We start from the raw sequence: 26956 nt of genomic DNA on the forward strand, positions 1-26956 counted from the left end.
TACGATCCTCTCATATTTTTATTTCTAGCTGCTCCAGAATATAGGCGGCCAGAGGGCTTAAATTTTTTTTTATCGTCACAATTGACTTTTTTCCTTCTTTCTTTTTTGTGAAAAATATACAAAAAACTACAGTTATCACCACAATTAGTTGTAGAACTATTTCAGAGTTTGACGTGGTTTACAATTCCACAATTTTAGGTTTTTACTTCTAGCTGCTCTAAGATATTGGAGAATAAAAGAGATATCAATTTAATGATTCAGCATTCATATTCATTTGCTAAATCCTATCTTCTCTGTATAACTCTACCATCATCTTTAATCTTTCTATCCCTCTCTTTAGGGTTGTTTGGGCTATGGCAATTCTAAATTTTTTATATTGGAAGGGTTTGTCACTAATATGGGGTAGGGAGATGGAACTATCTGATGTTCTGGAGAGGTTGGGCTAGGTTTCAGGATTTTTCTGGCCCAGGGACCCATCTGGAGGCTGCAGATTTCTGGAAAGTTACTCTAGTGCATAGAACCCTTGTGGAATCTTATATATCGTCCTAGGTGTTCTTTAGGATTGGCTGGACTGGTCCTGTTTGGGGGTTGGCAGGTTATGATAGGTGGCAAGGTCTAACTGAAGTTGGCATAACAGCAAACTCCAGAGTAGCCACTTGACTTTATTTGAACTCTCTCTGCCACTGGGAGTAATGGGTCTTTAATACAATTAGATTTCTAGGGCACCTATGAACTCCATTGTATCTAAGAATGGATAGCTTCTAGATAGACTCTTCATTGCTGTAAGCATATTGTGATGTCACTTGGCAATTTGAACAGCCTTCTATACCCAGGTGCACCTCACTAAGTAAATGCTTACCTTGCTCAGCCTCACCCAATATCTTCTGAAGGAGAAAACAAGGAAAGAAGGGAGGAAGTAAGGAAAGGAGGGAAGGAGAAAAAAGGAAGGTAAGTAGGGAGGAATGGAGGGGGGGGAAACAATTTTTTTTTAAAAATATTTACCCTTTCTACTTGGAAAGTACTGTTATATTTTCAGCTCTCTTTTATTCATTTAAAGAGTTTCTCCCTCTGTTTTTCTTTTTTCTGCTTTTTTTTTTTTTTTTTGGCTATTTGGGCCAGGAATTGAACCCAGGTCTTCCGCATGGCAGGTGAGCATTCTACCACAGAATCACTCATACACCCCTGAAAGAGTGTGTCTTGATTTAGAGTGGGTCATGATATTTAGTGAGTAGAAACTAGAATTAAAAAAATTTAGTCTGTTTTGACTAAAAAAAGAGAAAATATCAAAGTTCACAAATCAGTGATAAGGATATTTGTGATATAACTTTTGTTTCAGTTTTATAGATTATATAGATTTTATGGGTTACAATAAAAATGAATTTCTTAATGACAGTGGTAGTTAAAAATAATTAAAAACTACTGCTTTAGCAGGGGCTGGGAGAGCCAGAGAATCAGTATTTTAGGCTTTGCGGGTCCTACGGTCTCTGCTGCAACTGAGGTGTTGCAGTGTGAAAGCAGCCACAGACAATACATAAACGAATGAGTGTGGCTATGTACTTATATAACTTTATTTACAAAACCACCTGGCTATATACTATGTTCTGTTCATACAGAGCCTACAATGCCAAATGATGTTATCTACAAAGGAAATGCTTTGATTAGTCTAAGATATCCTTGTGTTGACTGGTGGTTCATCTTATACTCTTCTGTTTAGAAAGTATTAATGTTGTTACATATTTGACCAACAGCCAGATATACTACCTATTTCACATACAACCCACCATATCTCTTCACTCAAAATATTCTTTTTTATAGGTACTATGGTTTTCATTTTTGCTATGTTCATGCTTCATACTATTTGACTTTAGACTTTCACTTTTGGATGCTGTTCTTGGCTTTCATACCATACTGTTCAATGGTTAATCCCAACTGACCCTGAAACTCAATTCAAACTTCTAAAAACCCTGTCCAATAAAGTGTACCAGGTCTAGATGAGTTCAGTCTTGCTCACAGCTTGTTCTCTCCATCCCATAATTTGCCACCATCATGAGTTTAACTTCCGTATGGCTGACTGATTCAATACCCAGGTTCACAATGTTTTTCCTATCCCTTCTATGCTCCCTATAGAGAATCCCTTCTATTAGTTCTTGTGTGTCTTTCTTAGTGTTTCCTTCTAGTCAAGCAAATACAGATACTTATCCCTACCCCCAACACAAGATATAACATGTCACATATTTATGCATCTTGCTTTTTTTTTTTAACACATTACATCCCAGAAATGTTTCCATATTATAGAGAGCTGCCCCTCCCTTTTTAAAGGAGTTGCACAGCTTATTTGCCTAATCTCCTAATGGACACTTGGGTTGTTTCTAGTCTTACAAACAATGCTGCAATGAATAGCTTTGTACATTCATCATTTCTTTTTTTTTTGCCATCATCATTTCTTACATGTGTAGTATATATGCAGGATAAACTTCCATAAGTAAGATTACCTGGTGAAAAGATAAATGGATTTGAGATTTTGACATACACTGTTAAATTAAAATTACATGTAATAGTGACTGCCATTCTACAATGACACCGGCAATGTCATGAGAGTGCTTTCCTTTCCATGGACTCATCAACAGAGTACGCTGTCAAAGTTCTGGACTTCTGCTAATCTGACAGGCAAGAAAAGTTAAGTCAGTGCAGTTTTAATTTGCATTTCTCCTATCATGAGTGAGGATGAACACTTTTTCATACGTCAAGAGCTAGCCATAGCCCTTACCTGAAAACTAACTGCTCATACTGTTTGTGCATTTTCCTTCTGGGTTGTTGGGTTCTTATTGCTTTAGAGGAGCATTTTATAGATTAGAGAGATTAGCCTTTTTGATAGAAGTGCCAAATGTTTCTTCCCAGTGCTATTTATCTTTTTACTTTACTTACTGTTATTTTGTACCAGGAATCACTTTTGGATCTGTGTGTTGAATGTATGAATCTTTTCTTTTATGGCTTCTGGTAGGCAGAAAGAACTTCCCCACCTCAAGGTTACAAAAAAATTTCTCCCATGTTTTTTCCCAGGTCTCTTTTGGTTTCACATTTTACACTGAAATCTCTTATTTCTTTATAATTTATCTTCATTTAAGATGTAAGATATGGATTATCTTCTCAGATGGCTACCTAACATTTATTAAAAGGTCCACTTTTTTCCCCGATATGAAACAATGGCTTTTATTATTTACTACATTTCTGCACGAATTTGGGTCTATTTCTAGATTTTCTATTCTGTTCAGTTGATCTGATTTTGTTCTAATTACTGAGATTTTATTATATATATATAATTAACTTTAAAATGAACTTCTTAAAAAATTAACTTTAAAATGAGCTTTCCTAGTTCAACCAATATCTTGTAGGCACTTTTTATGGGATAATATTACATGTATAAATTAATATAGGGTCACTAACAGCTTGGTATGTCTTTCCATTTATTCAATTTTATTTGTCTTTCAGAAATGTTTAAAAAATTTCCTCATGCAGGTGCTACAATTTCTTGTTACATGTTTATTCCTAGAAGTTTATTTCTAGAAGTTCTGTCTTTTTAGTTGGTATGAAATGGGCTCTTGGCTTCCACCTTATCTTTCAACTTGTAGTTTTTTTGGTTTTTACCCTCACTTCACCTCAACAATCTATTTACATGGCTACTAGTTATACTTGGGAAATTGACTGTTCCATAAAAGCAATTTCAAAGTCAAATATCACTGTTTCTGACCCAGTAAGTGGTCTTATGTCTTAATTCATACTCTGCCTGCTTTCTGACCTTGTCTAGATTCCAATTCTTTGATTCTCCATTGTGTCCTAGTTTTCTATCCTCTTAAGGCCTCAGCTCACTTTCTGTTGCTTCCTGTACTCTATACCAAATTACTTAATTAACTCACTTGCCCACATTTTCCTTCTTTACCCTCACTAGTCTAACAGGCCACAAACTTAGGCTCTATAAACATCACAGTAGAAATGACCTACCCATGTAAATTAGAAACCACAAATGTATAGGGAAAAATCTCATTTGAGTCCTCAAAATTGCTTGGTAATCCCTTTACCCATCTTTGGTTAGTTTCCACTAATCTTGGTAGCTATAATCCATGCTCCTCAAATTCCCTGAATGTCAGAAAATTAAGTCCAATGTCAAAATCAGGTACCAGAGGCAAAGAATCATACAGTTGGAACTAGATAGAGATGTGGTAGGCCTGGCTTAAGGGCCAGAGTGAACACCTAACTCAGTATCTGACATACAGTTACCAGGTACTTACTTCAATATTTGCTGAAATTAATCTGAAAGAGCATTGTAGATGGTAAGCTGAAAATATGAAACTAAGGAATTTCTTTTTCTGGCTGTGAAATCATATTATTTAGTAAGATGTTTTGAAGAAGAAAGTATTAAGCCAATAGATCCATGTTTTGAAATACATAAAGCGACAGTACAACATTTATAACCAGAAACATAATTTAGATCAGTGAAATCTGGGAAGAAAATGTGGGTGAAATATTGGCGCTGGAAATTAGAAATGGGGAACTGACATAAAAAGGTTATTTAAAAGCACTGTACCACAAAATGGAATATCAAGTCCATAGCAATATATGACTAAGAAAGAAGAGAAGGTAGTAAAAGAACAGGTAGAGATATAGGAGAGAAGCTCAAAGGGACAAGAACAACGCGGATCACAAGCCAGGGTGGAAGAGAATTTCAAGGAGGTCAAGTTATCACAATCAAATGCAACAAAATCATGGGAGACAACAAATGAAAAAGACACAGTATTTGATGGAAAGGAAGTTAGCCATAAGCTCCATCCAAGAAAATTTTAATAGCCCATGATGGAGAGAGGTAATATCACAAGATGAGCAGAAGAGTTAGAATTAAGGCTGTGGGTTTTCGACAAGCTTAAAAGGTTAGATAATAAAAAGAAAAAAGAAAACATGAAAAGTAGGTAAAGATGCCAGAGGATTTTTGATTTAGAAAGTAAGATTTAAAAAAATAACGAGAATAGGTATGAAGAGAGAAAAATGGAAAGAAAACGACATATGGAGATTCGCAACATTAAGATATTTTTGGATGTTCAAACCAAGTAACTCCAAAATCTTTTTTATTGTGAAAGATTTTTAATAAGAAGCATATATTTTATGCTAAATCAGAAAAAAACAAGAAGGCCCATTTCTACTTTGGAAAAAAAAAATCAAATATAAACTGAGTTTTTAAAAAGGCCTTAGTGTTCTTTAAATTCCAGAGGAAGATTATTGGAGCACATTCAGTTGAGTATTTCAAAAGTGACTATTTTCCCTCAGTAAGCAGTAAATGCTCAAATATTTGCTTCTCACCTGGATAGCTGTCTAGTGAACATCCTCCTTCCATCATCCACTGTTCTTCTTCCTCCAACTGAGTAATTACCTCTGGCTTATAAAGTTGATGCCCTATATATGGGAAAATTGTACATCACAGGAGGATATACTGAGAACAAAAATCTCTCTCAGAATTCATTTCCAACCCTTCTAGTCTGTACGCCCTTGGAATTTAGAAAGAGGAGGCTTCAGAGACAGCAAAATAAAGGTACTCCTCTAAAACTTGAAGTCTGAGTTTCAGCTAAGGTGATAGGGTAGGAAACAATGGTCTCTGTGTCCAAAACTGATAAGCACATTCTTCTGTTTTGGCCTAAACTACATTCATAGGAGCTTTGGAGGCTTTTATTACTTGAGGAAATAAACCTATTTGATGGTTGCCAGTTTCATAGGGATACCGCCTTACCCAAGGTGACCAGATTCCTGTAGTTCTCCAGCATCACGTCTCTGTATAGGTTCTTCTGAGCAGGGTACAGCTGGTCCCACTCCTCTCTGGTGAAGTCCACAGCCACATCCTGGAAGGTCACTGATTCCTGAAACATCAAGCATGTTTCTGTTTAGCCAGAAACCCTTCTGACAGGGTCCTCAGTAGCCAAGGTGAAAGTAAGCACTGGACAAAGTTAGGATGTCTAAAGGGGTTGTGCTATGAGACTTCTGGGCTCTGAGTAGCCCAGGTAAAAAATCTGAAACAATTAGATACCTGTCTTTCTATTATCTTAAGAGATGTAATAAAAAATACAGTAATTAATCCTTGTCTTTTATGCTTTTTATAATTTGTTATAGAAAGACTTCATCTCATCTAAAAAATAAAAAACTTCATATGGGAAAATGCTACAAGATTTCAGAAATGAAAGAGTTCAGGATGTTTTGAAACAATAACATAGGTAATCAAGGGGGTGGATCTCATGTGGGTTGATAATAGATACTTACATTTTGGAAGAAGAGGAGATAGTATTTTCTAGTGTGTTAAGGAAAAAAAAAAAGGTAAATAGCCAAGAGGAGCAGGCACACGATATGTGTTAGGATCAGTAAAACAAATGTCTTTGTCTCAGGGGGTGTTTCAAATAAACAAAAAGGTGACCTCTTAATTTCCCCATTATCAATGCTTTTTCTTTTGGGTGCATGGTCCGGGAATCAACCATGGGCCTCCTGCATGATTCTAGCACTGAACCACTTGTGTACTCTGTCAATGCTTTTTTAAAAATTATTTTTTATTATAGAATATAACATACATACAAAACGAGGAAAGAAAAAAAAAACCGTAGTTTTCAAAGCACTCTTCAACAAGTAGTTACAGGAAAGATCCCAGATCTATCCATACCATCATCTTAGATTTTTCCTTCCAGCTGCTCCAGAACATTGGAGGCTAGAAGGAATAAGTATTTTATCATCACAATTGACTTTTTTTCTTTTTTTTTGTGAAAAATAATGTCTATACAAAAAAGCAATAAATTTCAAAGCACATTGCCACATTAATTGCAGTACAGGTTTCAGAGTTTGGTATGGGTTGCAATTCCACAATTTTAGGTTTTTACTTCAAGCTGATCTAAGATACTGGAGATTAGAAGAAATATCAATATAATGATTCAACAATCATATTGGTTTGTTAAACCCTACATCTGCTGTATAACTCTACCATAACCTTTGATCTTTCTTCCACTCCTTAGGGGTATTTGGGCTATGGCCATTTTAACTTTTTCACGCTGGAAGGGGCTGTTTGTAATATAGGGTAAGGAAAGGGTCTAGCTTATGTTCTGGAGAGACTGGCCTCTCTAGGTATCAGGATTTATCTTGTCCAAGGACCCATCTAGAGATTGTAGGTTTCTAGAAAGTCACTTTACTGCATGGAACCTTGGTAGAGTCTTATACATTGCCCTAGGATTGGTTGGAATGGTTTTGGTTGGGGTTTGGGAAGTGTTCTAGTTTGTTAGCTGCTGGAATGCAGAATACCAGAAACAGAATGGCTTTTGAAAAGGGGAATTTAATAAGTTGCTAGTTTACAGTTCCAAGGATGAGAAAATGTCCCAATTAAAACAAGTCTATAGAAATTTCCAAACAAAGGCATCCATCCAGGGAAAGACACCCTTGGTTCAAGAAGGACGATGAAGTTCAGAGTTTCTCTCTCAACTGAGAAGGCACAAGGCGAACACAGTCAGGGCTCCACTCTCTCAGCTGGAAGGGCACATGGTGAACATGGCCTCATCTACTAGCTTTCTCTCCTGGCTTCCAGTTTCATGAAGCTCCCTGGGAGGTATTTTCCTTCTTCATCTCCAAAGGTCACTGGCTCGTGAACTCTGCTTCGTGGTGCTGCAGCATTCTCTACTCTCTCCGAATCTCTTTCTCCAAAATGTTTCCTCTTTTATAGGACTTCAGAAACTAATCAAGACCCACCCGAATGGGTGGAGACATGCCATCACCTAATCCAGTTTAACAACCACACTCAATTACATCACACCTCCAGGGAGATGATCTAATTACAGTTTCAAACATACAATGCTGAATAGGGATTAGAAGAAACGGCTGCTTTTACAAAATGGGATTAGGATTAAAACATGTCTTTTCTAGGGTCTATACATCATTTCAAACTAGCACAGGAAGTTATGATAGGCAGTAATGCCTAACTGAAGCTTACATAAGAGTGACCTCCAGAGTTGCCTCTTGATTCTATTTGAACTCTCTCAGCCACTGATACCTTATTTGTTATACTTCTTTTCCCCCCTTTTGGTCAGGATGGCATTGTTGAACCCAAGGGCCAGGGCCAGACTCATCCCTGGGGGTCATCTCCCATGCCACCAGGGATATTTGCACCCCTGAACGTCATGTCCCATATAGGGGGGAGGGCAATGGTTTCACTTGCAGAGTTGGTCTGTCAATGCTTAAATAATCCTTAGCTAGCCTCCCCTTCCTCCCTAATCACTATCACCCTACATGGGTACAATAACACCTCTATTCTTCAGAGTGAGTAGAGTGCATTGTTTCAGATAAGTACTTTTCCCCATAAGATTTAATATTTAAATAAAATATTTAAGTTAATTTTCATGCTCTGATAACAAATCTTTTCGATATGTATCAATCCAATGACACAGACAATCTAGAGATGAATCAGTAAATCAAGAAGTAGGTAAGTAATTTATCAAACGAAATACGGCTAGTAAGTAGCAGCAATAGGATTTGACTGTAGATCTCTTATTTTAAAGCCTTTGTTTTTTCCATTATACCATAAAGTGTTTTCTGTTTCTCTGAATATCTTCCATTTTCTTGTGACTTTTCTTTCTAACTTCCAGTCAATTTTCCCTATGCTTTTTGAGTGTAGCACCTGTGGTGCTATGTCAGCAGAAGTGAGGAAAACTATGAATCATAGTTTTTTGGCTGTTTTAATCAATAGCCTCGCCTTCCTTCCTTCTATACCTTCTAATGACTACCTTGCACTGGTTACCAGTTTCTTCTAGTGTCTTACTCTTTTTTTCTTTCATACTGTTATCTGAATTTAACTTTTAGATAGGCACTTGGTCTAGTTTTCTAGCTTCTAAAACAAGTATACAATGGATTGGTTTAAACAATGATAATTTACTGGCTCACAGTTTTGAGGCTAGGAGAAGATCCAGGCACTGGCAAGTTTTCTCCTTGACAACTGTGGCATTCCAGGGCTGGCTGTTTTCTGTTATGGGGCAATGTATGTGGCAGCTGTCTTCTCTTTTTTTCCCAGCTCTTTCCCTGTGGCTTTTTCTTGTGGTTTCTCTGTAAGGTCTCCAGTAATAGGATTAAGACCCATCGTAATGCAGTTGGCCACACCTTAACTAAAATAATATCTTCAAAAGGGCCCATTTACAATGGATTCACATGCTTAGGAATGAATTAAAAACATGTTCTCATGTTTCTTAACTACAAGTCACCACATGTGCTCCTCTCATGAATTAATATGGCTTAGTAGCAAAAACATATTAAAAAGTATACAGCAGAAAATGTCTATCTCCCTTTCTGTCTTGCTTCTACTCTCCAACAAATAATGACTGCTTTTAGTTTTTAATGTACATTTTTCAGAAATTTTCTTTTATGCACAGATGAAAATGGATTCTTATTTCTTCTCCCCACTTTTTTTTCCCCACAAAGGTAAACATATTTTATATACTGTTTTTTAACCTAACATTAAATCCTGGAGATATTCCATATGAGAAATATTAGGACATAGAATGCATGCCCATTATTGTTTTTAAAATCTAAAAAATTTTGACAATTTCAGACTTAGAGGAAAGTCACGAGAATAGTAAAACAAACTACCCTTTCTCTCCTCACATTCTCTCTCTCCATACATACACAAACACTATTTATATATGTTCACATAATATATGTGTGTGTATTACATACATGATATATTCTGGACTGAGTTAAGTTGCAGACATGATGCCCCTTTACTCTTAAATACTTTGATGTTTATTTCTCCAAACAAAGAAATCTCTTACATAACCATAGTACAATTATCAAAATCAGGACATTAATGCTGATATAAATTGTTGTCTAGTCTACAGATCTTATTAAATTTTCCCAATAATGTCCTGTATAATAAAAGAAAATTGAAGATCATGCCCTGCATTTAGTTATCTTGTACTTTTATTCTTCTTTAGTCTGGAATAGTTTCTGAGCTTTTGTATTCCATAACTTTGGCACTTTGAAAAGTACAGGCTATTTTGTAGAATAAACCTCAATTTGGGTTTGTCGATGTTTCCTTATGACTAGATGCAGGTTATGCACAGGAATAGCATTCATGTGCTCTACTCATGAATCATAACAGGAGGTACACACTGTTGACTTGTCTCATTACTAGCAATAGTTCTGACAATTCGGTTAAGGTGGTATTATCAGTAAATTTTAGTGGAAAATTACTATTTTCATTTTGTAATTAATACACATCTTGTGGGGAGTTTTTGAGACTGTAAATGTCTTGTTCCTCCTCAAACTTCCATCCACCAGTTTTAGCAACCACTGACGATTCTTGACTGAATCTATTACAATTATGTTGGTTGCCAGAGAGTATTTTTCTTACTACATCATTTTACATGTATTAGTTGGTTTTCCACTGTGATTCAGAAGTTTCCCTTTTCATTCATTCAAGTGTAGATTTATGGATTCTTATTTTACTCAATAGGTTATATTCCTTTACTATTATTTTAATGTTCAAAATTTTATAGCTTTGGTCAGCCCCTTAAAGCTCATGTGTTCTTTTGACATGTTCTTATCATTCTTTAGTACTTCCTTTTTTTTGAAAAGAGATATCCAGGTTTACCTTGTGCTTTCCCTTCCCCATGGCAGGTATCAGTGATTTCTCTAAGAGTCTGCGGTTCCAGCCATTTTCCCAAGTATTCCTGGTTCATTTTGATGAAGAATAGTATTTAGAAACCAAGATCTGGATCTTGGTACCAGGTGGGTTCACTGCTACCAGAATATTATTTCTTCTATACCATCTTTGGGAAATCATATATTTATAAAACGAGGTACATATATGTGAACACACACATATACACACATATGATGAGTTATGTATATGTAACCACACAGACACCTGTACCTCTATGCCTATTTCTGTAACTAGCTACATGTATTAAAATTATGAGTCCTCAGATACCCTTAGTCTAATTCAACATGGCAAGGTTCATTTTATTTTTCTAGTGTCTTCTCCATATTTGTAATTCCCTTCTCTATGAGAAATCTGGCTAACCAAAGGTATTTATTTGCTCAATCTCAGAATGTAAAAAAGGTGATTTCTGTGTTGCTAACACATGCCTCTTCATAAAAAAAAAGCCTAGGAATTAAGTGTTCACTATTTAGAGTCTGCTTGCCTTTAGCTTGAGGGCAGAGTCCAACTACGTTAAAAAATCATGGGGCAAACATATTTTTTTGGCTCCTCCCTCAGTGTGGCTATGTTAGTCATTTGGAATATAGCTTGGCTCATTTGTTTCTGCTTGTATTCAATTTTAACACCTCCCCATTCCATCCTTTTAATATTAATTTCTTATTGTATGTGAAATATAAACATGGTTCCAAGTCAGGACTACACTAAAAAGTGTATTTAGAGAAGTATCATCCCGTTTTCTCTAACTCCTTTTCTTTTTCACTCCATTTCCATCCATGTCCTATAAGAGCCAATCTCAATAGTCCCAGGTTTATCCCTCAGGTGTCTTTTTTTTTTGCTCAAATGAGCAGATACTTATGTGTGTGTGTGTGTGTGTATACACGTTTTATTCCTTTTTTTTTTTTCATGGACAAGCTTCAGGAATCGAACTCGGGTCCTCCAGCATGACAGGCAAGAATTCTGCCACTGAGCCACCATCACACAGCCCTTCTTTTCCTTTTTACGCAAACATAGCATACTATAGATACTCTTTTGCACTTGGCTTTTTTCACTTTTATCCTGGAAATTCCTCCGTATCAGTTTATAGGTAGCTTTCTCGTTTTTTTTTTTTTTCTCCACAGCTGCATGGTGGCATTGTATGAATGTACCACAATTTATTTAACTAGTTGACTGATAGATTTTGGGTGCTTCCACATTTATGCTATTAAAAATAATGCTGCAATGAATTATGCTGTATGTATATTATTTTGCACTATATGTGTGGAAATCTACCCACAGATCAATTCTTCAGAAAAGAAAGGCTAGTAAAAGGGTATGTGAATCTGTAAATTTGACACGTTGTGAAATTGAACTCCAAAGGGCTTGTATCAATTTACGTTCTGTATTGCTGTATAGTTAATTACCCCAAAACTCAGTGGTTCAAAACAGCAAAAATCATTTATTTTGCTTACAAAATCTATAACGTGGCCGTGACTATTGGGAATAGCTAAACTTTGTTCCGTGTCATTTCAGCTGGGGTGGCTGTAGGATCTACTTTTAAGATGGCTCATTCACATGGTTGACATGTTGGTGCAGGCTGTCAGCTGGGAGCTCAGCCAGAAGCCTCAATCCCTCTCTGTAAGGGCTTCTCCACAGGTTAAGCTTTCTCATGGCTTGGTAGCTGGATCCTAACAGCAAGATTCCCAAGAGAAAGCTAGGTTATAAAAGGTGGTTACCTTTTATAACCTAGCTTTGGAAGTCACATAGCTTCACTTCCACAGCAGTCAGAAGCCTGCCCAGAATCAAGGAGAGGGAACACAGACCCTCATCTTTTGACGTGAAAAGCATCTAATCCATAGTAAGAGAAGCCTGAGAGATGGGAGATATTGTGCCATTTTGAAAAATACTATGTCTACCCTCTAGTCATGAAAATTCACTTCTCTCACATGTAAAACAACTCATCTTCTTCCCCAAGACCCCAAAAGTCTCATCTTATTATGGCATCCTCTCAAAGTCCTGGACCTTGCCATCTAAATCAGGTCCACTTGCAGATGAGGATCTTGGAGTACAGTTCCTCAGGCATGATTACTTGAGTAGAGATGCTTGAGTGCTGTTTCTCTCAATATGAAGACCCGTGTACGTATTTAATAAACAGCTATTTGGCTGCTCTGACCACTCCCTAAAAAGTACAAGATAGGAGAGGCAAAGGAATAAACACTACATACGCTCCCATTCAAGTAAACAGCAGTTCACAGCAATTCTAAAATCAGCCAAGCTGGTCAAATGTTGTCAATTCCTTGATTAGGGCTCAGTCTTACCCCCTGGGAGTTTTTCTCTGGGATTCATGGTATGCCCTCTAGACTCTTGCTTCTGCCCTCTGAAAAATCTTCCTTTCCATAAAAGATAGCCTGTGTTTGCAGCCTGCCTTCTACCCAATGAAATTTTTTTAACTGCTTTTCTTTTTTTTTACTGTGAAATACAGCATATATATAAAAAAGCAATAAATATTCTAAGTATTTTGTAATGAGTAGCTTATAGAACAGATTTCAGAGTTTGGTGTGGGTTACAGTTCCACTATCTTAGATCTTTCCTTCTAGCTGCCTGAAGACACAGGAGACAAAAAGAAATATTGATATAATTCAGCAGTCATACTCATTGTTAAATCCTATCCTTTCCTGTCATAATTCCTCCTTCTCTTTTGATCTTTTTCCCAATCTTTAGGGGTATTTGGACCATGCCCATTCTACCTTTTTCATGTAGGAAAGGGCTATTGATAATATGGGATGGGGGATCTAGCTGATGTTCTGGAGAGGCTGGCCCTTCTGGGTTTCAGGACTTATCTGGCTTAGGAATCCATCTGGAGGTTATAGGTTTCTAGAAAGTAATCACACAGCATGGAACTTTTGTAAAACCTCAGATAGAGCAGTCGGTGTCCTTTAGGGCTCGCAGGAATAGTTTTGTTTGGGGTTTGGGAAACTACTGTAAACAGCTATACCTAGGTGAAGTTGCATTAAGAGTAGCTTCCAGAATAGCCTTTCCAATCTATGTGAACTCTCTCAGCCACTAATATCTTATTTTTGTTACAATTCTTTCCCCACATTTGCTCAGAAGGCATTGTCAATCCCAGAGTGCCAGGGCCAGTCTCATCCCTGGGATTCATAATCCACATTGCAAGGGAGATTTTGACCCCTGGATGTCATGTCCCACATGGTGGAGGAGGGGGTCATGATTTTACTAGAAGAGTTGCTGCACATTGAAATTTAATGGTCCTCTTTTCAGTTTATATCATTTCTATTTCTTTTCAGTCTAAGTTGATACAAATTCTTCAAAAACTTTGTGGTCTTTTTATTTATTAATATATAATCCACTCCAATACACAAATATTATATTCAAAAATTTCTTTGAGATAAGCCCTTCTCTACCCTGGGTTCCCTATAAGACTACTGTGGGACAACACCTTAAAGATTCTTAAAAATCTTGTGTTTAACAGAGATGATCTGTTAGGCATACTCTTAAGAGCCTATAGGGTCTTTTGTTTGCCTGAAAGATGCTTTGAGGCACTGCCTTAGGTCTTTTTGAAGTTGTAAAAAAGAATCTATAATTTCACCCTTGATCTGATCTTTGGTCCGACACCTTCTTTTTTACATATATCTATTTATTTTTATTGAGATATCTTCATGCACCATACTGTCCAAAGTGTACAATCAATGGTTAAGAGTATCACCACATAGTTGTGCATTCATTGCCATTTTCATTCTTAGAACATTTGCATCACTTCAGGAAAAAAAAGACAAATGAAAAACTCCATACCCCTTATGTCTCTCTCATTGACCACTAGTATCACTATCTAACCAAAATTTTTTTTATCCCTTATCACCCCCCCCTCCATTTATATTTTTCTTTTTTTGTCCTAACTTTTTTACTCACCTGTTGAAATCTTTTCTTAATTTGAGTACTGCTTGATGTCTGGAGAAATGGGAAGGGGAAACAATTTTAAACTATTTTCAAACCCAGCAAGTCCTGGTTCTTTTATATTTAACAGTTCTTTTTTTAGCTTCTCTTCCTACTCTTACATTTTATTTAAGTAGCCAGAGGCAAGGTAAAACTTTCAATCTTTTATGTGAAAATCTCCTTAGCTATACCATTGAGTTTATTAAGCATATTTTCATGTTACTGCAGTTGACAATGCCCAATACTTCTGTCATTACCTACCAAGGTACTCTTTCCTCCAGCTTCCAAAAATATTTTCCTTACTAGCCTATAAGGCTTAACTGACAGCTTCCTCAAGGCCATTTAGCCTTCCACAACTTTCCTTGAGGCCCTTTATGACTTCACTAACAGGTGTCCTCCTTTCCAGCTTCTGCCCATTGCTCAGGTATGTTCTAGGTTTTTATTTTGGTGGTACCCCACTTCCAGGCATCAACATTTGTAGCAGTTCTCTATTGCTATAGGGGCTTAAAACAATCATTTATTTTCTTCACAAATCTATAATTTGAGCAGGGTTTAGCAAGGACATCCTGCCTCTAACCTATGTGGCATCAGCTGGGAAGGCTTGACTGGGGATGGAAGGGCCCACTTCTAAGATGGCTCGCTCACATGGCTGCAGGTTGGAGTTGGCTTTCTGCTGGGAGCTCAGTCAAGGTTCTGGGCCTTTGTTCTTCTCCAAGTGACCCTCTCCATGGGCTGGCCAATGGGCCTCTTCATGGCAAGGTAGCTGGGTTTAGAGCAAGCATCCCAGAAGAATGAGATGGAAGTTTATTGCCTTTTATGATCTGTCTTGAAAGTCATAAACTTCACTTTCAGCAGTCAGAGGCTTTCCCAGATTCAATGGAGGGAACACAGACCCCCAAGTCTCTTGATAGGATGAGAGTCAAAATAACAATGTTAAAAAAGCATTTGGGATGGGAGACATTCTGCCATTGTTTGAAAATATAATCTGCCACACATTCACACCAGCAGTAAGAGAGTGCCTGTTTCCCCCCAACTCTGTCAACAGAATATGTTATCAAGCTTGTGGAAGATTCAAACGTGGAAAAAGACAAGAGTGGTGATTACATTTCCTCTTGTTATGAGTACAGATGAACATTTTTCCACTTTAAGAGTACAGATGAACATTTTTATGAGTACAGATGAACATTTTTCCAGTTTAAGATCTGTTTGCATTTTCTTTTCTGAGAAGTTTTTAAGTTGTTTCTACATTTTTCTGTTGGACTCAGTCTCTTATTTAGAAGCATTTTACATATAAGAAAGATTAGCCCTTTGTAATTTGAATATATTTGAAGATGCAAAATATTTATTTTGACATTTGTCTTTTTACTTTATGTTCTTTTTTTGGTCATGCAGATTTTTTTTTTAATTCACCAATCTTTCCTTTTATGGCTTCTGGATTATTAGTCACAATTAGAAAGTCTTTCTTTAGAAGGCTATAAAGGAATCTTCCCATTTCTTTCTTTTAAAACTTTCATGGTTTTGTTTTCTTATTTAAAGTTTTGATCTACTTGAAGACTCCTCTGATGTAAGGTATGAGGTATGGACACACCTTTACCTTTTTTTAGATAGCATCCCAGAAACTCCAACATAATTACTAAATAAACTGTTTACCAGTGGTTTGAGATGCCACCTTTATCATATGTTAAATTCTTCAGTAAACACATTTTTATCTAGTGCTTCCTATGTGTCAAGTGTGGCAGTTGGGTAAATAAGTAAATAAGATACTAAAACTCTCTGCCCTTATGAAGTTTACATTCTAGGAGGGGAAAGTAGTCAACAAACAAATGATAACTGTAAATTACATATTGTATTATGTGGTGGTTTGAAAGGAAGTATGCCCCCTAAGAAAAGCCATGTTTTAATATAAATCCCATTTCATAAAGGTAGAATAATCTCTATTCAATACTGTATGTTTGAAACTGTGATTGGATCATCTCCCTGGTTGATGTGATTTAGTCAAGAATGGTTGTTAAACTGGATTAAGGGACGACATGTCTCCACCCATTTGGGTGAGTCTTGATAAGTTTCTGAAGTCCTATAAAAGAGGAAACATTTTGGAGAATGAGAGATTTGGACAGAGCAGAGAATGCTGCAGCACCGTGGAGCAGAGAGTCCACCAGCCAGTGACCTTTGGAGATGAAGAAGGAAAACACCTCCTGGGGAGCTTCATGAAACCGGAAGCCAGGAGAGGAAGCTAGCAGATGACACCGTATTCGCCATGTGCTCTTCCAGCTGATAGAGAAGCTCTGTGTTCGCCACATGCTGTCTCACTTGAGAGAGAAACCCTGAACTTCATTGGCCTTCCTGAACCAAGGTATCTCCCCCTGGATGACTTGGATTGGACATTTCTATAGACTTGTTTTAATTGGGACATTTTCTCCGCCTTAGACCTGTAAACCAGCAACTTATTAAATTCCCCTTTTTAAAGGCCATTCCATTTCTGGTATATTGCATTCCAGCAGCTAGCAAACTAGAACATATTAGAAGTTAAGGAAGGTTAGAGCAAGAGAGTTTGAGAGCGTAGGGTGGAACAGCTGCAATTTTAAATAGGATGATCAGGGAAGAGACCACTGAGAAGATGACATTTAAAAAAGGACTTGAAGGTACTAATAAGGTACAAAGCCCTAAGAATGTGCTTGGCATATTCAAGGAGAAGAATGAGGCCAGTGTGGCTAGTTTAATGTGAGCAATGGGGGGTAAAGGAAATGATGACATCAGAGAGGTAACAGGGACACATTCTGTGGGAGTATTTAGACCATCATACGGACTTTGGCTTTTACTCTGAGTGAAATGCGGGCCTATGCATTTTCAGCAAAGGAATGACATGATCTGATTTATATCTTAAAATAATCACTCTAGATGTGCTGAGAATAGCATGTAGGTGGAAATAACAGACCCGTGAGATGTAAATCAGGTGAGATGATGGTGGCTTGGATCAATGATAATGGAGATGGCGAGAAGTAATCAGATTATGTATGTACTCTGCAGGTAGAGCCAAGAGGATTCCAAATGGACTGGATATAAAAGAAAGAAAAGAATCAAGGATTTTTTTTTTTTTTTTTTTTTGCTTGAGCAACTGAAAGAAGTTGCCATCAACACAGATGGGGAGGTAAAGATTAGGAGTTAAGTTTGGATTTGTTGTGTTTCAGATGTGTATTGGACATTTGAGTGGAGCTGTCAGGCAAATAAAAATAGGAGTTTAAAGTTGAGGATAGAGGTCTGCACTCTGCACTGGAGGCTATAAAGTCATAAGCTTATAAATGGATTTAAAGTCATGAGACTGGATGAGTTCACCAATGGAGTATACATAGGGAAGAGGTCCAAAGCCTGAGTCCTGGGTGTTCTAATATTAAGAGGTACAATGTTCCTCTTAAGAGGCTGGGAAGGATTAACCGGCAAGTAGGAGGTATGCCAGTTTGAAGCTACTACGTACCCGAGAAAAGCCATGTCCTTTAATCCTCATTTAATATTGTTGGGTGAGACTCCTCTGATTGTTTCCACGGAGATGTGTCTCCACCCATTCAAGGTGGGGTTGCTTACTGGAGCCGTTTAAGAGGGAACATTTTGGAAAAAGCTAGATGGTCACCAAAGCCGAGAGAGCCCATGCAGCTAGAGACCCTCGTGGGAGCTTCATGAAACAAGAAGTCGGGAAAGAAAGCTAGCAGATGTCACTACATGCCCTCCCAGCTGAGAAACCTCAAACTTCATTGGTCTTTCTTGAGTGAAGGTAACCTCTTGTTGGTGCCTTAATTTGGACATTTCATGGCCTTAGAAATGTAAACTTGTAATTGCTGTTCTTTTTCTAGTATATTGCATTCTGGCAGCTTTCAAACTAGAACAGGAGAAAAAACATATGATCCTGCAATGAGGGGAATATTGATGCTATACAATAAAGGAGGATTATATAAACAACATCCTTGATTAGGTGAGAAAGAAAAGGATCGGGAGCACAAGAGAAGAGGATGCTTGTAGTATATGGGAAGGCAGACTATTTCAGTGCTACTGCTGGCAGGTGAGTAGATGTGGTTATGGAAGCCTGCTGAAATTCTCTTCTGATTGCTTCAAGTTCCTGTAAGTACTTGGATCTATTTCTGGATTTTCTGGTTCTATTTTCTATTCCATTGGTTTCTCTATGTATAATCTTGCATGCGTTTTATTTTTTGATATTATGTCTTACAAATATCTTCGTAATATGTCTTAACACCTGAGAGTGTTAGTGTCTCTTTATTGTTTTACTTTTCTTGATCAATTACAATTTGGCATCTGATCCAAGAACTCTTCCTCTGGCAATATAATTAAAAAACTCTTTCCTTACTGGTTTATGTGAAATGGCATATCCCACTTTTCCTCCTATCGCACGATGTTTTTCTCCCCTATATATTCCCCTGGTAGTTCTTCTTCCTCCTATAAAATGTTCCTCAAAGGCTTATTCTCATACTGTTTGTCTTCCTTACCTAGGTACCCAGGAGCTGGGGATCATGAAATAGAGAACAACAGTGTATGGAAGAAATAGCAATCATCTTAATTTATCTGGCTCATACATGGTTTTCAAGTGTTAAAATACTTAAATCAACAACCATGAAAGAAAGTTTTCAAGGCAAGATGGGTCCAAATTTCCTGAGCAGAGAGATCTTCTTTTTAAAGCTTCTAAGTTAAAGCTATGGCAGGAAAATCATTTGGGGGACAAAGACACCCGGAGAAAAAGCCTTTTAGTGAGGTTATGGAGAGTTAACTGGTTATGATATCACAGACAGGTCAGGTGTAGTGCAAAGGTTGGTGAGGATGTCACCTCTCTTATGTGTTAGGCCAGAAACTGTGGAGGTAATGAAAAAAGAGACTTGAAGTGGGGACTGGGAATTATAAGTTGTTAAAAAGTGATGGCCCAAGGGTACAGCGATTGATGAGTGGATGAGCAAACTGTGGTGTATACATATGATGGTATATTCTGCGGCTGCAGAAAGGAATGAAGTCATGAGGCATACAGTGAGGTGAATGAACCTTGAGGACATTATCTTGAGAAGTAAGCCAGAAACGAAAGGAGAAAAATTGTATGGTCTCACTAACATAAACTAAATATAATAAGCAAACTCTGAGAATTAAATTTGAGAACACAGGCTATCAGGAGATAGAAAGTGGGCAGAGATTAGGCAATTGATGATTAAGGAGTATAGAATGTTCAATAAGGCTCATTGTAAAAGTTTCTAGATTGTAAGTTCTTATAGAGGTCACATTTACTTCTGAGTTTTGGCTGTCTTCTCTAAATTCTGAGAATTTGTATTCCATATGTATAAGCTGGCAGTTCCTTGGAACTTGGTATTTCCATGACACCTGAAACTCAGAGTCAGAGTCCTGCAGCTCTGAAAGTCAGCAGTACTCCACACAGCAACTGTTAAAGAAGCTGAAAAAAGAGATCAGACTTAAAGACATGAATAAAGGAGACCTGGGTAGGACTAAGGCAAATCAGAACACTGAGTAAAGGATGCTATTGTTTGTATTTTAAAACTTCAACTTCTGTGTGAGACCAAAGGAAGAGATGTTTATTTTGTCCAAAATTTAAATTTTCTATAGCATACCATCTGTTTCAACCTGTCTGATCAGTTCATTTAAACAGTTTAATTACATGGAACATAGAACAGGGAATGAGACCTTATTATTCTTTATAGGTTATTGTAATACCCAGATACATTCCAGAGTTTTGGGGGTAGAAAATAAAAAAAAGTATTTGCAAAGTCCCTTGAGGGACTGGAGAAAAATTGTGCAACTATTAAACTTCCCTACCTGGGGAATTTCTGATATTCTCTCAAATCCTGAGGCTTGCCCTTATGAAACTTATTTCTGTAATGACAAAGCTAATTTACTTATAATTATGACTAAAAGTCAACCCCAGAGAACCTCTTTTATTCTTCAGATGAGGTCTCTCCCTTTAAGTCAACTCTGCAAATAAACTCACTACATGTCCTCCTGTCCCCATGTGGCACATGACTTCTGGGGGTGTGAGTCTCCTTGATAACAGGAAACATAACTCCCAAAGATGAGCCTGGCCCTGGCATTGTGGGATTGCCAATGCCTTTTTGACTAAAAGGAGGAAGAGAAATGAAACAAAGTTTCAGTGTAAGAGATTTCAAATAGAGTTAGAAGTCATTCTGGAGGTTAATTTTGTACAAGCTTCAGCCAGATACTGCAAACTGATACATTATGCTAAGCCCTAACCAACAGTCTTCCTGAAAATCTTAAAAAGAATACCCTAGGCTCTAACTAAGACTCTATAAAAGTTTTATCTATTAAGTTTATTTTTTTTTCAGAAGTTTAAAGCCTCCAGAGATACCATTCTTTCCAAAAACATCAACTGTTTCCATTCTTCTACTCCATAATGTCAACACCCCTTTTCAGCATGAAGAAGCTAGAATACTCACTGCCTAGATATCCTTGAAGACTGAGAGAATGATCAAACAAGAGGGAAGAGGTTTAAGTGAGAAGTTAGGATTTAACAAATGATTTTACTGACTCATTATACTGACTTATCTTTTTAGCTTCTAGTGTATTAGAATAGCCAGACAGAAATACCTGAAATTGCTGAACTATAATCTAGTAGCCTTGACATTGATAATGATTATATAACTATATAGCCTTCATTTTGTGACCATATAAATGTAAAAACCTTGTGACTTACGTCCCCTTTATTCTATGTATGGGTAAATGAATCATAAAACAAAGACATGCATGAAAAAAAAATAGGCTGGGAATATAGGGAAAAAATACCCCTATGTAAATATGGACAATAGTTAACAGTACTACTTTAATAATCTTTCATCAATTTTAACAAATTTGGCTACTATTAAAAAAATAGAACTACAAAAAAAAAGTGCCATCATCAATTGTAACAAATTTTCCTCATCAACGCAAGTGTTGATGATAGGGAGGTGTATGGAAATCCTGTATTTTTATGCATGATTGCTCTGTAAACCCAAAACGTCTCTAATAAAATAAAAAATGCAAGGAGCCTCTTTCCCCAGCAAGCTTATATTGTCCTGCTTTCTCTAGTCTACTCATGTTCTCTTCTTCTCCAGCTTTTCTTTCTTCCTTTCTGCCTGTAAGGTGTGCTGTTTCTCAGTCCCTTACCCGTCAGTCATCATTTAATGAAATCTAGAAAAATATTCTTCATTAGTATCTCCTATGTGTTCCTTCCTTTTCAATCCTATAGATATCACATTAAGGCCCTCATTATTTATTCAGGCACTTGTAATAAACTTCCCCTTTAATCCTTTTAAACTTTGTAAGAATAATCTTTTCAAAATATGACTCTGACCATTTGATTCTTTGGAAATCCAGATTGCAAAGGGTTATGATATAATTGGAAGAAAGGATGAAGTGCTGACTACCCTCTCAAAGAAATTTACTAGTAAAGTAGTGCTTATGTTAAAAAGGAAGTAGGGTAGAGGATTCTTTTAAGGCTAAAAGAGGCCTGAAAGGAGCCAGAGCCCTACAATGTACATTTATCAGACGGGATAACTGAAGAAACAAGTCCCAGAGGAGGAATGAGATGATGGGGCCACAGGGAGGAGAAGAAAGTAGGACATTTCTTCCTCAGAAGCAGGAGTACAGGAGTTTAATACACAGAGCTTTCCAAGAAAAGAAGAAGAAAATGGATCGAGTTCATATTGAATGACTTTGCCAAGATATACTGGGACTGGGAATTTGGAAACGTCAAAGTATGGAATGGATTTGAGGAGTAATCTGAATCCTCAGTGAGATGAATGAAAGGGTTTCTCAGCAGCAGTGAGGTGTCAATTAGAGACAGGAGATACAGTCAGTGCCACTGTAGGCTCAGTTTTGCAACTCCAAAAATGGCGAACAGTTTGTGTACTGGAAAATGTGGACAGTAAGATTTCCTCAGTGTCAAGGAATAATAAAAGGGCAAGGGTGGGGAAATCTATTTAATGTATACCTGAAAACATTCAGGCAAATTATATGAAATGATAGCCTAGTACATCTGTGATGCAGAGAACTAAGAAGCAGGGATCACTGCATTCCTGCTATTGGGAACAGAAAAGGTGAAGAGAGGAGACTGGTCAAACAGAATAATTTCAGAGTTCATGATCTTAGAGCATTAAGCAATGTTGTTTTAAGGTGTATTGTGCTTTGGGGGCTAAGCTGAAGTAGAGAAGGATGGAATTAAGGAAATTTGAGGACCGACGAACAGAAGTATGATCAACATATGGATGCAGGAGTCCATGAGGAAATGGCTAAAGCCAGTTAGTTTATTCTATTCCAGTTTCACCTGGCTTATCACAGATGAGGAGAAAGTGGCCTGATTTATATCTGAATTGGTTTGAGTTGAAAAATGATACTGATCTGTGCAAATGAGATCTTGAAAACAACAACTATCCCCTGAATTTCTCTTGTGTAACCAGTGTGTTTACAATAGGGGACAAATTACAGAGTGATGATGATTTATACCATGGTTACTCTTAATATTCTGATTTTACAATAGAACCCCAGTGAAGGACTAAAGCAGTTTATATATAATGTTAATAATAAGCATAAAGGAGTCCTTTGCTTTATGCTTTGACTATTTCTCTAAAATGTGGTTTAACCTTCGTTAGCTTAATATTTAGGATTTTCATATCTGTCATGATTTAGTTTTACTTTTCAGAAGGAGATAATGTAAGGAACTTTATCTCCTTATGGTTCTATACATTTAAAAAGAAATACACAGGCAACGTACAACTGTAAAGGTTATTTTCATTACACATCAGAAAGAATTTATAGAAATTGGTACTCTTTAACAGAACTTCTTATACTTTCTATAAGTGAAATTTAAAATGGCTAACTTTTTGAGGGGGGGTACATGGGACAGGAATCAAACCTGGGCCTCATGCATGGCAGGTGAGAAAATAGCATTTATATAGTGTTTATAATATGTCAGGAACTGTTCTAGGCTTTTTTTTTTGTTCTAAGCTTTTAACATAATTAATTTAATACTCACAATTACTTTATGAGACAAATACTTTTATTATTATTCCCATTTTATAGATGGCAAAACAGAGGAAGAAGGAGTAATTTATAAATAATGAACGGTGGAGTTGGGGTTTGAATCCTGGCTGTCTCCAGAGCCCACTATATTATACTGACTCTTCATAAAATATTATGATAGATTCTCCTTTACCTAGGAATTTTCCAGGATTATTTACATATTTTGGGGCCTGGTCTGAAATGGCCAGATAACTACAGCCATTGTTAAAAAATTAACCACTAACCTGCCATTTTAAAAATCATCTTTGTCTCTTCCTTTGCCTTAACCTCTTTAGCCAATCTCTGCTGTTTCCCAAAACAAAGCACTGAAATCCACCCACTTTCTCTATCTCCTATTTTTGAGCTACTATTTCCTATCATTTAGAATACTGCAATAGCTTTCTGTTTATTTCGTTGTCCCATTTCTGCCTCTCACAAAGTCACTTATTTTATAGCACCAGGGTAATTTTAAAATTCTACTTTTAAAAGTAGAATTGGATAATTTATGTTACATTCCTTCTTAAATTCCCTCAATGGAATATATTCCCACTGCACTTAGAATAAAGCTCAAACTCCTTTTTACAGCTACCAAGACCTAGAATTTTTCCAAGCTCATCTAAAGTCACTCTCTTCCTCCCTCCACTCTAGCCACAGTGACCTTATTATTTTAATTTCTCTACTAAGCCATGGCTTTTGCACATGATGTTTTAGCACATGCCTATAGTGCTCTTTTTCATTCACTTTTTAAAATTTTTATTTATTTATTTATTTTTATATGGGCAGGCACCGGGAATCGAACCCAGGTCCTCTGGCATGGCAGGCAAACATTCTTGCCTGCTGAGCCACCGCGGCCCGCCCTTCATTCACTTTTTATAATTCCTACATGTCCTTCACATTGCAGCTTAACTTTTCTATCCCAGAAAGTTCTTCTTCAATTCCCAAATGCTCATTTATCCCACCTTATTCTTACTCTGTAGAAAAAAAATCTCAATTTGCAATTTACTAGTATATTTGCTGAATGTCTGACTCCGCCAGACAGTAAGTTCCTTGGGTTTAGGACCATATCTGTTTTGCTCACTAATGTATTTAAAGTCAAACAGAATTTCTGGTATACAATAGCTGCTCAAAAAATATTTGTTGAATGAAATGAATCATTTTCCATCTTAAACACAATAATAAATGTTTCTGAAAAATTAAAACAACTCCTCTGATTAGAATGCTGAGAAGCAGAAATGCTACCTTGGCTCTTGATGGCTTTCTATTCTCTCTGTGAGGAGTCTGACAATTAAAAGTAAACTGAATGACTCTATTTCTTGTAACCTAAAGATCCCAAAACACTAATGTACCAAATAAATGCTCAGCGCCAGCTGATAGTCTCCTTCTTGTCCCTGCTCTTGCGCAAGTTGTATTTTCTGCCTGCAATGCCCTTCTATCTTCTCTCATCTTCAAATTCTACCTCTTCCATGCAAAGTCTTTCTTCACTCCTCTAACCTCAATTAAATGTCTCTCTTTTCTGTTCACTGTTGTATTTGGTGCTTCTGCATTCATAGCAGCATCCAACACTATATTTTCTTAAATATTAATTTTGTGATGCGGCCTTTTTTTAATCCTCTCTAGTGAGTTTGCTGGCTACCTGAGGATACCTTCTCAAATAACTTGTGAGAAGCAATTGAAACTAGTATTTTGTATGTTGAGCAAAAAAGCTGGTAAAAGTGGAGATACATAAAAGATGATATATACATATCTTAAACATCTAATTTTAATTTGAAACATAAATTTACATTTATTTGCTCATCTTTTGATGTGGAATTAACCCTTTATTATCAGAGTGATTTTAATGATTGAGTTCTCTGCTGTCTTTTCTGCATAAACCATACATAAAACATATTATTTTGTTTCATTAAAGTAGAACAAGGTCTAAGGATATGGGAAGTAATATATGTGTAGAATCCTCTGAGATTTTAATGATTTTTCCTTCAGTATCTTAGTTTTACTCACATATACTTTGACAGTAATTTTTTTAAGTGACTGGCATTTTTTGAGGCTCTCCAAAGCATTCAAGTAATTTTCACAGAAACAACTCTTTGCCACACTCATATTGCACCAGTTTATATAATATTTAATCATAATGTAGAATTATAAGAACAAGTACAATAGACTTCAACAGGTTTGCGAAGGGATACAATAGACTCTTGACAAGAATTAATTTGTGGCAACAGATATCCTCAGGCATAGATTATAATCCCATTGGCTCCAAGTCCTTATAGTGACCTGGCATCATGCTTTGTGTTTACAGACAGAATGGCATGTATCCTTGTTTAAATTCTGGTAGGCTCTTTAAATGGAGACTAATTAAAAAACAGTCTACTAGCTTCTTTTTATTTATTTCACAACATCTAGCACAGAAATGAATTCACAGTTGGTGAAAATAATGGGAGGAGAAGAGGTGTAAAAGGGTATATAAGGCAAATGGGAAACACCCTAGAGAGATCATCATTTATCATAAGAGTCTGCTGGTCAAAAGCATATGGACTTCAGAGTTTTGGACTGGATTTTATGGGCTCAGCACTTCCCTGAGAATTGAAAAATAAAAGTGTCCACATTGTGAGAACTATTAACAGCATTTCAGAGGACAGGAGAACCAAACTTACCTGGGATCTTGCTATTTGTGATCCATCATCCATTTCTTTCTCTTCCAAGTTCCTTTCCTGGAGAGGTACAGCATTTTGAGAAGGCATACCTGGGAAGAAGAGAAAAGAAGCATCTTGTCAACGTTTATTAGCACTGAGTCTAAATTTTGGAACTCCTGTTTTAGACTGAGATGGTGGACAGCTTAGAGGGAAGTCCTCTAAGACATAAGCTTAAAAGGCAGATGAATTAACTGTGACATTTCTGATACTTTATTACACTGGGGAACTCAATGGTGGATTTTCTCTCCTCTATGGTACAACACTACTTATTGTGGTATATGAGATACTCAAGAGACCTCAGAAGTCTTCAGTTCTAGCTACACACTAGGACATTTTTAATAGATGAAAATACTCACACCATACTCCCAGTGACTTGGACTTAACTGGTTTGTGGTGGGGCCTGAGCAACAGCATTTTAAATTCTGAAGTCTCTAAGTGATTTCAAGAAGGATGAGAACCACTACCCTCAAAGAGGAAAAATTATCCTCCCTACTTAACTCCAGAGATCTGTCCTTCCTCTCCTCTCTCTAAGATGACCCTTGTAATATACAAAAGAGATTTCACTCTTCTC

The 26956-nt window shown here is 36.9% G+C and overlaps 1 protein-coding gene and 1 long non-coding RNA gene across 7 annotated transcripts in view; one reads left to right on the forward strand and one right to left on the reverse strand.

The window, feature by feature from the left end:
• ZNF713 (zinc finger protein 713) overlaps positions 1 to 26956 on the reverse strand; it is a 39315-nt gene that overhangs the window by 6118 nt on the left and 6241 nt on the right. For 4 of the 5 annotated variants that reach the window (XM_077141064.1, XM_077141063.1, XM_077141065.1 and 1 more), the window contains exons 3-5: positions 26347 to 26435; positions 5774 to 5900; positions 5350 to 5442 (exon numbers count right to left, since the gene is read on the reverse strand). In XM_077141064.1, coding sequence (XP_076997179.1) covers positions 5350 to 5442; positions 5774 to 5900; positions 26347 to 26433 — 307 coding nt within the window. In that variant the 5' untranslated portion in view covers positions 26434 to 26435. The remainder of the gene's footprint in view (positions 1 to 5349; positions 5443 to 5773; positions 5901 to 26346; positions 26436 to 26956) is intronic. The other variant, XM_077141066.1, reaches the window with a different exon arrangement.
• LOC143667174 (uncharacterized) lies at positions 792 to 26953 on the forward strand. 2 transcript variants are annotated; one of them, XR_013167902.1, is made up of 4 exons: positions 792 to 948; positions 10675 to 10785; positions 16181 to 16220; positions 26396 to 26953. It is a non-coding gene; the product is annotated as an uncharacterized LOC143667174 (long non-coding RNA). The 2 variants fall into 2 exon arrangements; XR_013167903.1 differs by lacking the exon at positions 16181 to 16220.

The sequence above is a fragment of the Tamandua tetradactyla genome, chromosome 23 (genome assembly GCF_023851605.1).
Source record: "Tamandua tetradactyla isolate mTamTet1 chromosome 23, mTamTet1.pri, whole genome shotgun sequence".
In the NCBI taxonomy this organism is placed as follows: domain Eukaryota; kingdom Metazoa; phylum Chordata; class Mammalia; order Pilosa; family Myrmecophagidae; genus Tamandua; species Tamandua tetradactyla.